The 13,701-nt window shown below is 47.9% G+C and overlaps 8 protein-coding genes across 8 annotated transcripts in view; 6 read left to right on the top strand and 2 right to left on the bottom strand.

Annotated features, from left to right (window-relative positions):
- LACBIDRAFT_321543 (uncharacterized protein) overlaps positions 1-404 on the top strand; it is a gene marked incomplete at both ends in the record, with an annotated part of 6,020 nt that extends 5,616 nt beyond the window's left edge. Inside the window, one exon of the mRNA XM_001874991.1 lies at positions 92-404. Coding sequence (XP_001875026.1) covers positions 92-404 — 313 coding nt within the window. The remainder of the gene's footprint in view (positions 1-91) is intronic.
- Positions 405-2,321: 1,917 nt separating this feature from the next.
- On the top strand, positions 2,322-2,616 carry LACBIDRAFT_305041 (uncharacterized protein; the record flags this gene model as incomplete). Its single annotated transcript, XM_001874990.1, has 1 exon — positions 2,322-2,616. The coding sequence occupies one exon, from the start codon at positions 2,322-2,324 to the stop codon at positions 2,514-2,516; it is 195 nt and encodes a 64-aa protein (XP_001875025.1). The 3' UTR covers positions 2,517-2,616.
- A 461-nt stretch (positions 2,617-3,077) lies between these two features.
- LACBIDRAFT_321541 (uncharacterized protein) lies at positions 3,078-4,720 on the top strand (the record flags this gene model as incomplete). The annotated part of the gene is made up of 7 exons (XM_001874989.1): positions 3,078-3,249; positions 3,305-3,376; positions 3,432-3,575; positions 3,661-3,819; positions 3,986-4,316; positions 4,369-4,501; positions 4,553-4,720. The coding sequence occupies 7 exons, from the start codon at positions 3,078-3,080 to the stop codon at positions 4,718-4,720; spliced, it is 1,179 nt and encodes a 392-aa protein (XP_001875024.1).
- Positions 4,721-5,319: 599 nt separating this feature from the next.
- LACBIDRAFT_305039 (uncharacterized protein) lies at positions 5,320-5,493 on the top strand (the record flags this gene model as incomplete). The annotated part of the gene is made up of 1 exon (XM_001874988.1): positions 5,320-5,493. One exon carries the CDS (start codon positions 5,320-5,322, stop codon positions 5,491-5,493), a length of 174 nt encoding a protein of 57 aa, XP_001875023.1.
- Positions 5,494-6,277: 784 nt separating this feature from the next.
- LACBIDRAFT_305038 (uncharacterized protein) lies at positions 6,278-7,817 on the top strand (the record flags this gene model as incomplete). The annotated part of the gene is made up of 11 exons (XM_001874987.1): positions 6,278-6,461; positions 6,516-6,613; positions 6,658-6,698; positions 6,755-6,868; positions 6,922-7,007; positions 7,061-7,149; positions 7,203-7,267; positions 7,316-7,341; positions 7,390-7,464; positions 7,524-7,601; positions 7,654-7,817. 11 exons carry the CDS (start codon positions 6,278-6,280, stop codon positions 7,815-7,817), a joined length of 1,020 nt encoding a protein of 339 aa, XP_001875022.1.
- Positions 7,818-8,470: 653 nt separating this feature from the next.
- LACBIDRAFT_305037 (uncharacterized protein) lies at positions 8,471-10,084 on the top strand (the record flags this gene model as incomplete). The annotated part of the gene is made up of 1 exon (XM_001874986.1): positions 8,471-10,084. The coding sequence occupies one exon, from the start codon at positions 8,471-8,473 to the stop codon at positions 10,082-10,084; it is 1,614 nt and encodes a 537-aa protein (XP_001875021.1).
- An 803-nt stretch (positions 10,085-10,887) lies between these two features.
- LACBIDRAFT_305036 (uncharacterized protein) lies at positions 10,888-11,787 on the bottom strand (the record flags this gene model as incomplete). Its single annotated transcript, XM_001874409.1, has 4 exons — positions 10,888-11,134; positions 11,186-11,414; positions 11,515-11,609; positions 11,678-11,787. The coding sequence occupies 4 exons, from the start codon at positions 11,785-11,787 to the stop codon at positions 10,888-10,890; spliced, it is 681 nt and encodes a 226-aa protein (XP_001874444.1).
- A 1,002-nt stretch (positions 11,788-12,789) lies between these two features.
- Positions 12,790-13,317, bottom strand: LACBIDRAFT_305035 (uncharacterized protein; the record flags this gene model as incomplete). Its single annotated transcript, XM_001874408.1, has 1 exon — positions 12,790-13,317. The coding sequence occupies one exon, from the start codon at positions 13,315-13,317 to the stop codon at positions 12,790-12,792; it is 528 nt and encodes a 175-aa protein (XP_001874443.1).
- Between the last annotated feature and the right edge of the window lie 384 nt (positions 13,318-13,701).

The raw sequence follows: 13,701 nt of genomic DNA, 5'->3' as shown, positions 1-13,701 counted from the left end.
AACATTTCGTCGAACTCAAAGACCAGCGTGAAGTCTTCGGCCGCTTGGTACAGTGTCGAACCGGGCACGCGTATACAGGAGAATTCCGCAGACAATTCTTCCCAGAGAAAACCACAAACTGCGAATGCGGAGTGGACCCACAGACGCGCGAGCACATTATAAGAGACTGCGAACGGTACGAGGACCAACGGGCCAAGCTACGTGATCACGACCGTGAACTGGCACTCCCAGAACTACTGGGAACCCCCAAAGGCATCACGGCCCTATCCATCTTCATAAGAGACTCCGGCGCGTTCACATTCACGGGAGAAAAGCACATGCCAAAAGAAACCCCATCCTTCCAGGACGAACCAGAACCCCCAGACGAGGACTCAGAAGACGATGAGTCCGACGCTGAACCATAACACCCATACGATGCCCACACCCAGACCCAATCCCCCGCGAGCGCAAGAGCGCCCGCCATGCCCCTAGCGTCGCCACGACGCACTCGACTCTGACCTCCAGTTCTCTGGCCCCTGCACACAACCCTACACATCTCTTATACAATACAGCTACACATCGGACACCCAAATTCACGTAATGGAAAGCCCGCACGACATAATTACATCTAAAAGGGAAGCCATACGCTTCCCGTGCGTCTTAGTACTAGACTACTTGTTGCACGTAAATCTCGAGATAATAAAAAAAAAAAAAAAAAAAACTCAAGTTATCCGCATTTCGTTATGAGTGCATGTTTGATACATATCTACAAATGTCAACGAAATGACATCAACGAGGAACTCACCGAACTCGGTGCCTGTGCGTTCAAAGAAGATAAGCAGACTTCAAGTAATCATAACTCGCGTTTGAAAAAAAACGTCAAACAACTCAACTCATCCGCGAATGTATCATTGGAATTGTTGTGCGACATCTACAAACATGAGTAATACCACGCAACAAAAAAACCGAATCACGCCCAACAACCCTCTCCGTCAACGCCACCAACCCACTCTTCGCCACACTCTCCGGAAGCTCTTCAAGGACCTCCTTCGCTTTTTCAGCGAACGATTTGGCGAGGAATTTAGTGCGGTGAACGCCTGAGGAGCGGAGGACTAGGGAGCGGGCCTGCAGGGTGTGTGTTAGCTCGAGGTAAAGTAGGTGTAGGGGTGGAAGTGAGAGAAGGTTGGGAAGAAAGGGTGAGAGGGTGAGAGGGGATCGGGGAGGGAAGGCAAATGGAGACGGAGGAAAGAGGAAAATGAATGGGGAAGAGGGGGCAAACGAAACACTGCGTTAGCTCGGGATGAGGTCGAGGTAAAGGGTGGGCGGAGGTGAGAGAAGGTAGGAAAGAAATTCATGGTAAAAGAGAATCGAAGAGAGGAGGAGAATAGGAAAGACGAAGAAAACAAAACACACCATCTCAACATCCCCAAGACCCTCAAACTTCCTCCCTATAAGCTCGCCCATCTCCGGGAACTCTTCCCAAGCATAGAGAGCAGGTCCGGTGGCTAGGGCAAGTTGGAGGTCCGCACCGCCTGGTTTGCCGAGTGTTAGGTCTGCGGAACCCGGTGTTAATGTGGATTCGTAGTCGAGTATGTCGTCTATTAGCTGGAAAGACGACGATTAGGAAGAGGAAGTGGGAAGGGGAAGGAAGAAAGAGCCCCACCTGAAATGCAATACCCAAATTCCGTCCATAAGCATATGCAATATCCTTCCACACGTCGCCCTCTTCACACCCACCCAACACGACAGCCGACCATGCGCCCTTTGCCATGAGGCTTGCCGTTTTGAGGTACGTCTTTTGTAGGTATATCGTCCATGTGTTTTTGGTTTTGCCTTTTATTCCGATATCTTGAGTCGTCGTTCCTCCTTCACCCAAAACGACATTGAAACGACATCCCGCATTTGCAAAATCTCCCCTTCCACCAAATTCGAAATGACGCTCGCGATAAGCTGGGTGACTTCCGGGTCACCGAGCCTAGCTAACGCAGTTGACGCTCTGCCCAATACAAAGTTCCCGCCCAAGACGGAGAGCTTGCTACTGAATTTACTTGGGGCGGAGGGGCGAGGCGTCGATGACGTCGTCGTGCAGGAGCGAGGCTGTGTGCAGCATTTCGACGATTTGGGCTAGGCGGAGTTGGGTTGGGAGGAGGTGGTGGTGGTTGTGGGAGAGGGTCGACGATGATGCGGTTGAGGCGGGTGGTGAGTTCTGGGAATGACTCGGTGGTGGTGGTGGATAGTGTGTCGTCGACGGCGACACCAAAAACACATCCTCAAACTCGCTCGTACTCCCCGGATTCCAATCATTCAACACGTCAGGTCTCGTGAGTGGTCTATCCAAATCCATGTCTCGAGTTTACGGAGGGTACCTTCCAAGGGCCAGCAGTTTTTCTGCTTATCAATCGTACGGAGCTCTTGATGGCCGGAGGGAAAGTGAGGGGCCCGAAGAGGAGCAGTGCGAATCCTTCTGGCCAGCCGTGAGCGGGCTATTCTTGATTACTGCAGTGATTGTTTTAATACGAAGCATTGGTGGAAAGTAGTTGCAATAGGCTGTTTCACAGTAGGCCAACTTAGGTCCCAACTTTCATCTCAACTTGATGGCCAACTTCAACAAAGTTGAGGAGGAAGTTGGCCAACTCTACCGTGAAACACCTTGAACTGCAGAAAACATAAAGTTGGGTTGATTTGGGCTCGGAAGGAATTCCGGATGCAGATTTCTGCCTATTTTGGATACGTGGGAAGTTGGAAGGTGAAGTTGGGCACCAAGTTGGGATCAAAGTTGGCTGCAAATCGGCGTCAGGACCACGATTTGCATCCCAACTTCATGAAGTTGGTCAAACTTTGTCCTTCCAACTTGGCAAAAGTTGCTCACCAAGTTGGGGATCAAGTTGGGACCTAAGTTGGCCTACTGTGAAACACCCTAATGAATACGCTATGAACCGTTTTGTGGAGTCTTCAAGGAGTCTTCTTAGAATTTTACACATGTCCACGCCCACAAAAATTTGCCTCATGCCGAAGTGGGCGCCTGAATACTTATATATAACTGTGCTTGTGTGGCATCCCGGGCCTGTGCAGCATTCTTCTCCTGCCCTCTTACCACCATGCCGGGGCCTACAACTCAGCAAATTTGCACCACCGTCCCTACCGTTGAGGGTTTGAGAGAACTATTATTCTCCTACGTTACCATGCCGACTCATTGGCAGCAGATTTGCATCACTGTCCCTACCGCTGAGGGTTTAAGACGAGGCGCAGAAATGTTCCATCGCGAGATAGGTGTGTTATCCGGCTTTTCGCCCAAACAGAATCAGATTGAATGTCCTTCAATTAGTCACCAATTGCATCACTGTCCCTACGGTTGAGGGTTTAAGACAAGGCGCAGAAATGTTCCATCGCGAGATAGGTGTGTTATCCGGCTTTTCGCCCAAACAGAATCAGATTGAATGTCCTTCAATTAGTCCTCAAACACCCATTCCTGTTGGCAAGCGGACTTGTTCTCCTGGCTTACAACCCCAAATCTCCCTTTGCGGTAGTATACTATGTTGTCTACGGCATTCCTAAAGCCATAATTGTGGGCCTGCTGCACTGCTTGGGCTTTGGACGTGAGGGCGTTCGTCGAGGTGCCTTATTTTAATTCATTCGAGGACGAGCTTGCGTGCTGATCTGTATATTACGACCGTTTTATAGGTTCATACGCTGCGGGATACCAATCTCGAGTTTACAAAGGGATAATTCCAAGGTCCAGCACTTTTTCTGCTTCTCAATCGTCCGGAGCTCGCGGAGGCACTTTCAGCAAGTTCTGGTTACTCGTGGGCTTGGGGTTTGGTATAAGTAGTCTTTGTTTTGGTACGAAGCATTGGTGGAAATTTCTGGTCAGCCGTGGGATGGAGTTTTATTATTACTTGAGTGGTTGTTTTGGTGAGAAGTGGTGGGAAGTTCTGGTCGGTCGTGGGCTGCAGTGTGTTTATAGTTTTTCTTTTGATACGGAGCATTGGTGGAAAGTTCTGGTCAGCCGTGGGATGGGGTTTTATGGTTACTTTAATGATTGTGTACGAAGCTTTGGTGGCGAGTAGTTGCAATGAACACGCTATGAATCGGTTTTTGGAGTCTTCTGTTCAAGTTGGTTCAATTTACGTGACGGTGCAAATAGATGCAAGCGCGTTGGTCATGTGTTGGTCATGTGCTCCAGTTGTGGCACTGTCAAAGTCGGACTGCCTCCTCACGAATTACAGCTCCACCGTCGACATGGATCCAAGCTCAAGTACGGCGGCCGCGCACAACTCCAGAGGACCACGTATCGCTGAAAAAGAAAAGGGGGACAGAAACAATGTACGAACTCTATCGTTAGCCACTGAGGAAGGCTGAGAGCTGTTACTTACTATTTCTGCTCGATAGGCTCAATCTCATCGAAGCACGCGATATAAAGAAAAGTGAAGCGATCCCTTTCTTCAGCGCCAAGTTTTGGGAGCTGATACTTGAGCTGCTTAGGTATCACCATATGAAAGACAAGTATGACCAAGCGAAGATGGTGAGTTTCATTCGAAACCCTTACCTTCTCAATGGTTACGCCTGACTGAAGATACGCGATAAACATCAACGCGATTTGGAAGCTGCAAATGCAAAAATGAAGAGGCTACAAGCTGAGAACGAGTACGTCGTTGACTTCGATCAACCATCGGCCAGCGAAGCTCAGTTGTGCCAGGCTTCTCATAGATGCAATGCTCCTGGCCGATCGAGGCTTGCTTGAACGATATTTTCCATCCGCAGAAGGCCATGACGGCTTGCCCCCAATAAACACCGTACCGGCCGACCTTCCTCTACCCCGCAGCACTCCATTACTTGCTACTTCGCATCACCCCCGGGACCCTAACGCGACGCCACGGCTCGGTTATCGTTCACCCTACTCGAATCCAATGCCACACTCCAACACGAACGGGGACAGCATAATGCACAGCAACGGGATTCGATGTCGGCCAGCCGAGGTGCTTTTCCTTCGTCGTCTGTCGAGCGCTATGAATCCTAAACTCATCCCCCCATAGCCCCCGATGGAACAACACTATATTGTAGATCAGCCATTGGAATTTCTACCTCCCGAGATGAATGGCCGCTCATGAACCTGTTACCGCTCGGGGTGGGTAGCTTTACGTCAACGTGTGGCTTGCTAGCTTAAATCCATGCCAGCGGCGCCTCTAGTGGGATCCAGAAGCTTTACCCAGCAGCGGGAGACTGTCAGTCCTTTCAAATGTGCCAAGATACCCCATTTGCCAGGGCACCTTTGACCAGGAACAACGTGACGATCCTCGAGTCCTTACCATCTATAGAGTTGTTTGCATGTCCAACCTGTGAATGCTCCATTTCGAATTGCCAGAGAACGTTGGAACGCAAGTGGCATACGGAAGGGTCCAAAGTCTTAGAAGGTGGCTTTTCAGACGGTTTCGAATTGGACGACGAAACCCCCACATATTCTTGAGAGTTCTTGCACCAATGGTACTCCTCGCGGCAGTATCCTTTCTGCTCTGATCTGGTTGGTGCAGCAGATCCCGAGCTCGTCTTGCCCTTTCATCGATGTGGCAGGGAGGGCCCCCTCCGCCACCCCGACGACCTTTCTGGTGTATCAGATGATGGCATTCTTAACTTCGTTCCGATCACCAGTTTATATTGTGGATTGTACCCATACGCAACAGACGTTATAGACAGCACATGATGCTTTGAACAGACCACGACCAAGCTGGACGCTCATTGCAGCGCTCAATGTCAAAACTTTCTTCGCGGCGTCAAATTTGACCTCATTCCAGTTGTCAATTTGTGCCTCGACCCAGCCTCAACTCGTACCTAATGCTTCAATGAAGCTCTTATCATTCGTTATCTGATGAAGGTGTCGCGATCACTCATCCTTTTTGTGTGTCCCGCTCTTCCTGCTTCCTGCTCATCTTTATTTCTCTGCCTGGTGGGATCTCCGTATCGATTTGCCACGGGTACGTAGCAGAATCGTGCCGGTGCAATAGAGGGCACTCTCATGTAACGGGATAGTGTCGACCGTATAATGGGATGACGCTCACGGTATGTCTGTCATTCAAGCAATTGACATTCGGGTTTTACCAGTTTTCAGGGCTGTCATATAGTATTTGTTCCAAGTAAATAAACATGGGCTGCTCGGTAATTTCGGTTTATACGGGTCTTTACATTGAGAAACCTGTGTAACTGAAATGCAGGATACTGACGCAGCGAACGTGCTGTTACTTTTATACCCTTAGCCGCATGTCCACCTCGCGCATATTTTCTTGTTGCCCCTCCCGACACCAAGATGACTTTCTACACCCACCCTTTTCTCTTCGGCCTCGTAGGACTTACTATCGCGACAGCGATTCCCCGTGGAGACTCGATCACCGCGCTGTCGGCCTCCCAAGTCGCCGCCTTCAAACCTTTCTCGTATTACGCTGCCACAGCATACTGCAAACCCGCGACAGTTCTAAATAAGAGTTGTGGAGGTGAGCACCAGTCTTTGTACTCTTCAGTAAAGACGTCGTTGAACAATATTTAAGTCAATTGCGATGCAAACACCGCGTTCCAACCCATTGCGGCTGGTGGGGATGGGTCGAAAATACAGTTTTGGTATGTTGGCATCGACCTCAGTCTCAAGGTATGCACATCTTCCAGCCTCGAACAACTTGCTTATGATTGTAGACTGTTATTGTTGGCCACCAAGGCACAGACCCCAGTAAAATGTGATCATTCTTCTGTTCCTATCCCAAACATATGGCTGACTTCGATGTCGGCGCAGTGCACCCCTGCTGACGGACGCAAATTTTTTCCTCAAACCTTTAAATGAGACATTCTTTCCAGGATTGAATTCAGCCATCAAGATCCACAATCAGTTTGGTGACCAACATTGGAAGTAAGAATGTTTTTTCTGTCAGATCTTCATCTCATTTTAAGTTTTTTATATAGGACAATGAGCCAAATTCTTTCCGCTACGCGCGCTGCTCTGCAAAAGTCGAATCTTACGCAGGTAACACTTATTGGGCATTCATTGGGTATGTTAAATTTCAGTCCCCCTCGGTTCATGTTGATTTGTTGGTATTTAAAGGCGCGGCACTCGCACTCTTGGACAGTGTGTCCTTGCCGCTGTTTTTGCCTGGCATCCAATTTAAAACGATTGGATACGGTCTGCCTCGGGTGCGTATAACCATTCCCGCTGCAAGGCGGATAGGTGATGAATAAACTTAAAGGTTGGAAATCAAGCCTTCGCGGATTATGTAGATGCAAACGTCCAACTCAGCCACGTCAACAACAGGTAGGCGAAAGAGCAATGTCCCTTTACTGTTCCCTTAACATTTTTTAGAGAGGACTTTGTCCCAGTTATTCCGCGTAGGTTTCATTTTTGACATAAAGTTACGTGGCTAGACAGCTATTTAGTCAGGACTCTTGGTTTTGTTCAACCCCAAGGAGAGAAGCACATCCAGGATGATCTTACTTGGCTTGATTGCCCAGGTCAGCACAGTAACAAACCAGGTTCTTACGCCGTTCTAATCTCCCTTGTCATCGATCAGGAAACGACAACCCCGATCCTCGTTGCTCAGCGGGTGACGTATCAAGCGTTTCGGCTGGCAATCTCTCTAATCATGATGGTATGGAATATGACGCCAAATATCAAGTCCTTATCTCATAATTTTCAATCAGGCCCGTATGATGGAGTAGAAATGGGCGGCGCTACCTGCAAGAATGTTACTGGAACAGCCGGCGTTGCTACTGCTGCAGCCAGCACTTTTCATGCAAGATGCGGGGTGTTGTTCCTTTTGGCGACCGCTTTCAGTTTGCTACATGACCCCCTTCAAGTTCTATAGTTGATGCTTTTCTCGACGAATCAGTTGGCAACCGGAAAAGCTGGCTATACTTCGCGATTCTGGATGAGTTGTCTTTGTTGGACCTACTGTTCAGCTTTTGACCTTCAAAAAAGAAAACACTGCTGGCTAACTTCGCGTATGTAATTTTTGGTATGCTCTCGATGTGGCGCTTGAGCAGTGGACTTTCCCACCCCGACTGCTCGTAATATTTTTCTTCTAACTTCAGTCGATTGAGGAAATGTCGATGACAGTTTTGTCAGCTGGGCCTGCGTAGGACCTATTTCCGTCTGCTATTTCAAGAGCGTCTACAAATTGAAACCCTTTTTTTGAGCGAAAAACGTATAGTATGCCACATATTAGTACAATTTTGGAGGACACTAGTACATAAAAGTTGAATTCACCATTCACATTGAGCTGCACAGCCACTTTCCAGTCTCTTGAACCCGCCACCAAAGTTCAAACGATCGCTCCGTGTTGCAGTCCGCTCCAAGCAGCTCGTCCGACATTCATATCGTCGCCACTAGTAAGTGAGTTGGTTAATGGCTCATACAACAAACTAACAATCTTGCCTCGAAAGCAAACGACCGTCGACAGCCTTTTTCCAGCTCTCACACTTCAAAATCAGGAGCAAGGTTCAATAGAAAGCGTCGACTATGGAAGAAGGTCTTCCGCTGCCACGCACGCAATTTTTGTCTGACCAAGATGGCCCACATGCCATCAGGCTCACAGTGGCTCCCATCTTTGAGATTCCCAACGAAATTTTCGCCCTGATTTTTTGGATGTCCACGGACTCGGAGCACATAGAAAATCAAAGGACATTGATAGCATCCTCACAGGTATGCCGGAGGTGGAGATCCGTGATTTTTGGCTACCCAGCACTTTGGGGTCGCGTCATTCATTTCACAGACCCATTACCCCGTCTCCGACAACTTTTACAGAGATCTAAGCCAGGACCGATCGACGTGGGCAGGGTCGATTTGCAAGTTTACTTGGGACACATCCGGATGCTGGAAATCCTCTCGGAAAGCTCGTCGAGGATCCGTACTTTCAACGTCAGGCTCTCAAATCGAGAGAGGAATTATGACCTTGTTTCCAAACAATTCTTTGAACAACCCGCACCCCTGCTCGAGTTTATGTCAGTTAGCTTAACTCCGAGCACTTCAGTCGTGCAGGGGCCCTTGTTTCAGGGCGATGCCCCATACCTCCGTCGTCTCCACCTTTCGAACTGCTCAATTAGATTTGCGTTGTCGATGCCAATCCTTGCTAGGTTAACCGAATTGTCCGCAAGGAACATCGCGCCCGTTGTAGCTCCTTCCGCATCAATGTGGCTTATGAACCTCCTGGAAATGCCTAACCTTCGTTGGCTGAGCATTATTGACTCCATTGCCCCACACCAGACATTCCCTCCCACCCAAGTGCATCTTCCCAATCTGACCATGCTAACTCTATCGGGGAAATTATGTGATTGTGTCTTCCTGCTTGACTACATCACAGCACCCTCGTTAATCGGCATGCGGTTGAATTGCAATACCGTTGAGCCTGGACATTACTTCACTCAACTATTGGATAATATCAAAAGGAAGTTGAGTACGTGGCCGCTGAAGGCTGATGAATCTCCCCAAATTATTTTACTGGAAGATGGCCGCATTTTCGTTGGAAATTCCCGCCGCTTTAGCAGCCTCGACGTCGACGCGTGGAACGTTTGCGAAGTAGCATCCTTACGATCGGGCTGTCACGCTCCTGATAGGCCGATCTGCATCCTCGATCTCGCTTGGGATGATGTTGAAGATGACATTGCTTTCTGCTGTCCCTTGCTCTCCGCCATTCAGCCGGTATTCAAAGTGGCGACGTCCTTGGTTTTATGGCTTATTGATGATAACATGCGGGCAGAATCCATATCTGAAAAGATTTTGCGGCTCAGAGTCTGCTTTCACTCGTTTGAAGATCTTCACACCCTCCATCTAACCAATCAATCATCTAAATTTATTTTACAGTTCTTATCCCTTCCAACATCTCCGGATATCATATTCCCTTCCTTGAAGACATTGTGTTTCTTTCTTCCGGGATTTCATGACCAGGAGGACCACTTCGATGCCCTTTTATCTTTCGTTCAGATACGGGCACAGATTCAGCAGGCCTTGACCAACATCGTCGTTTCCTCGGACGCTAACGGGTTATCCCAGATAACCCAACGGCAAACGGATATCCTGAAGAAACACGGAGTGGAGGTCGAATTCAATAATACACTCTATGAACAATATCTGTGATAACCTAGTAACGTGTCAGACTCTGTCAGCATTCCCAATTTGTTTTACTTGCAAACACCGCGCAATTGCAGCCTGTTTAATATCTATACAAGTACTCCGAAAATTAGCGTTATAATGTTCTCTCCTCTTTCGAATCGTGGTTTCTGTTGTGAATTGTGCCATATCCAATGTAGACATCAGTATATCTTTATTCTATGCCTGGGACGGACTACTTATCATCAACATCAACGAGTCGAAGTTGGACGCGTTCAGTAAATTATAAAAGGCATCTTGTATCGACCTAAGAAGTTGCACATCTCGTCATGATAGGTCTGATGTTGAAGGCCGACATTTGTGAGCTCAATAGAACCTGACAACTCACATATCTTGGGGATTCTAACTCTTGAACTCGTAAAAACAACAGCCTTTGGATCTTTGGACACCTATTCATAGCGTGTTGTTAAGATTACTGCCAGGGCCTGTGTGAAAATCTGCCGTCTCTAATTTTGGGTGTATGTTCATTCTGGTATTTTGTGAATCAGAGTGATTCTCCTGTACATAGATCCAAATTTGAAAACATGCCTGGCACCTCGGGCCTCGGAAAAAAAGAAGTAGATCTGGAGAGGTTAATTGGTCTTGTCCATGCTACGAAACGCTTGTCGCTTCGAACAATGGAGTCTATAGTCTCCAAATATATATATATCTAGTGATGCCGTTTATACCTCCCTGCGTGCAACATCCCAAACTAACCATCAAGAACAACGGTATAATCAGATAGATAAATAACGCAAGCACAAGGGTAAGGGTACAATTTTATACATTTGCTATCCTGTCCGTTCATCTATTTTTTGCGGTCGCCACCGTTTCCAACAATAAAACGCCAGGGCAGCCAACGCTGTGAGTCCTAAACTGATGCCCACCGTAATGCCTATTGCCTGAGCGATCATCGCGTTCTTTGATGTTCCATTTGATTGGGGTGAAGGCGAGGAGTTAGGTGGAAGAGGAGATGTGAATGTGGGAAGGGCATTCGCCGGCGGAGCAGAGAAGGTTGGAAGGAAAGAAGTTGAGGCTCTGGGTATGATCATAAGGGCTAAGTTAGCATGAAAAGAGGGAAGACCGTACGCATTGGCTGGAACGGTGATGAAGAGGGCTTGCACACCGAAAAGAGTGGGGGATAGCGCGGGAATGAAGGTGGCTGAAAACGTAGTGGTCGAATCTTGAGGGAGAGAGACGACGCTGGCAGATCCGATTGTCGAATTGAATAAGTTCGAAATAGCGACTCCGTTGGCTGAAACGGTGATATTGACGGTGGCATTGGATAGTGGAGAGGTTAAGATGTAGAGGGCGGTTGCTAAAACATCAAGAAAATTTAGAACTCAGTATGGGATCAACAGAAAGATGTAGAAAAGTGAAAAATGTAGAAAAGTGAACTTCAAGAGTCGAAATCTGACCTCGGAATTGAAAAAATAGCTGTGGAACGATGCTTTGGGAGGCGGGGTCGGGTCCACTAGTAAAAACAGAATCCCCAGTGGTATTTGACGTTTGCCTTTTCCACATCGAGAGAGCGGCCGCAGGTGAACACGTTAGTCATTCTCAGAAAGAGGGGGAACTCACCAAGCGCCAGCACAAGAGGGATTGTCGACGGTCGTAGATCCATTGCACAAGAAGGGCGTGTAGACGATCTGAGGTGAAGTGATGGGTATCGACACATTTGTGGGTCTCATAGCTCTAGATCCCTCAACGAAGAGAAGAAGCAGTAGCAATGGGAGACAGGAGGACCACCGCAGTCGGTCGTGCATCCATGTAAGAGTGGGCGTAGCGCTTTGAAAGGTGTCGACAAGGGTTGTGGGAGGAAGCAAGGGCGACCAGTTAATTCCGTCGTTGATTGTAACTTGGGGCAAGCCATGTTTGACCCATTTGCATTCGGGGTTAATAGCCCACTTCTAACCAAGCCTCATGACTGGGAGATGTCAATAATTGCCTTGAGGCTTGGGGCGCCTCTACGCCGCAAAGCGGGAAGGGGGGAAGATGTCATTCGCAGGAAGCATTGTTGATGTTTAGCCGCTGTTCTTGAAGCAATAGCCAATGATGTTTTTTTGAGAGATTGTGAAACCTGGGAAGAAACGGATGGATTGGATCACTGGTCGTGTGTCTCCTACGGGCCGAGAGGACGGTGACAACATCAATTGAATGATCATCAATCTTCGCACCAAGCTCGGATTCGGAAGGAGTCATGGATATGAATAGGTCGAGAACGCCGAAGATAACGGTGGCAGACTCGGCATGAATTGTGAAACTGTTAGCATCGTGGATGGCGGACGGAAGAAAGGTGTGCAAGGAGGGCCAAAGACCTTGAAATCAAGCAAAGCACAACAACAAATTGTCATTGTCAACCCTCGAATTGCAAGGATGATATCGGTGGCGTTTTATTCACCGAACAGATTAGCGCTAGCAAGCCCGGCGACTATGTTGCGTAGACAATAGCATTGTGGCGGTAAACGTCAATAGCACTGTCGCGCCCAATGTCAAATCTTTATCACTCAAATCTGGTCGTCTGAAACATTCAGCTTGAATTCATTTTGAATTCATTGAAACCGTATTGTACAATTTTTTCAACTTGTCTATATACAAACAAAAACGCAGCAGCGACTATGAACACAAAAGAAAAAAGGAAATGAAAGAGTTCAATGTGTATGAGTTGTTGCGCAAAGATGATTGTTGGGTGGTTATCTGTTAAATAAAGAAAAGACAAGGGCAAAAGATTTTGAACTTTGAAGGGCGGGGACGGCAAGGAGAGGGGTGACCTTTTCAGCTACATGAATGGACGGGTTGAATGGGTAGGATGGATGGGAGGTATATGCAAAGCAGATTTTATACAACGAGCAATGGAGTTGTTGAACTTGAAGATAAACGGCTGGGCTGGGGTGCGGGTTAAAAGAAAGCAAAGACAAAAAAAGCAAAGAAATGAAGGGAAGAGAAAAGGGGGTAACTTGTGGCTTGGTATATGTACACATAGGCATGTCACAGTCCAAAGCGGAAAAAAGCGGGGGAATAGGGAGGGAGGATAAAACATGGGTCCATTTTTGGCGTATGTTCACGGAACACAACGACCGGGAGGGGGGGTAAACGATAGACTTGAGAGAGGGAAAAGACAGTGTCCAAATCAAAAGAGCGAGGGGGAACCAAATGAGCGACAGTTTTGGAAACCATGTAATATCCTGTCCGTGTGTTGTTGATGAAAAAAAAAAAAACATTGAAGAAAAGAGGGGCGCCAGCCAGCGAGGTTCTTCTTTTTGGTTTGATTTTGTTTCCGATCTTGGTCTTGCAGGGGTACCTTGAGAGCGAGAGAGAGAATCCACCAAATCTGATGAAAAAAAACATTGGAAGAAAAGAGAGGCGCCAGCCAGCAAGGTATGTTTGTTTATCTTCTTTTTGGTTTGGGAAGACCGCGGGAAGCGAGAGAGAGAATCCACCAAATTCGCGCCAGCCAGCGAGGTATGTTGTTTTGATTTGCTTCCAATCCCTCGAAAGCGAGAGAGAATCCACCAACTCCCCAACCTCGCTTCATCATTTCAAACCCCAATCACCTCTCCCCAACACCAGCAGTCGTAATACTCAACAACGGCGTCCCCTGCCCC

This window comes from Laccaria bicolor, genomic scaffold (genome assembly GCF_000143565.1).
Source record: "Laccaria bicolor S238N-H82 LACBIscaffold_2 genomic scaffold, whole genome shotgun sequence".
Classification (NCBI taxonomy): domain Eukaryota; kingdom Fungi; phylum Basidiomycota; class Agaricomycetes; order Agaricales; family Hydnangiaceae; genus Laccaria; species Laccaria bicolor.
This window is presented reverse-complemented; position numbering and strand designations above follow the sequence as displayed.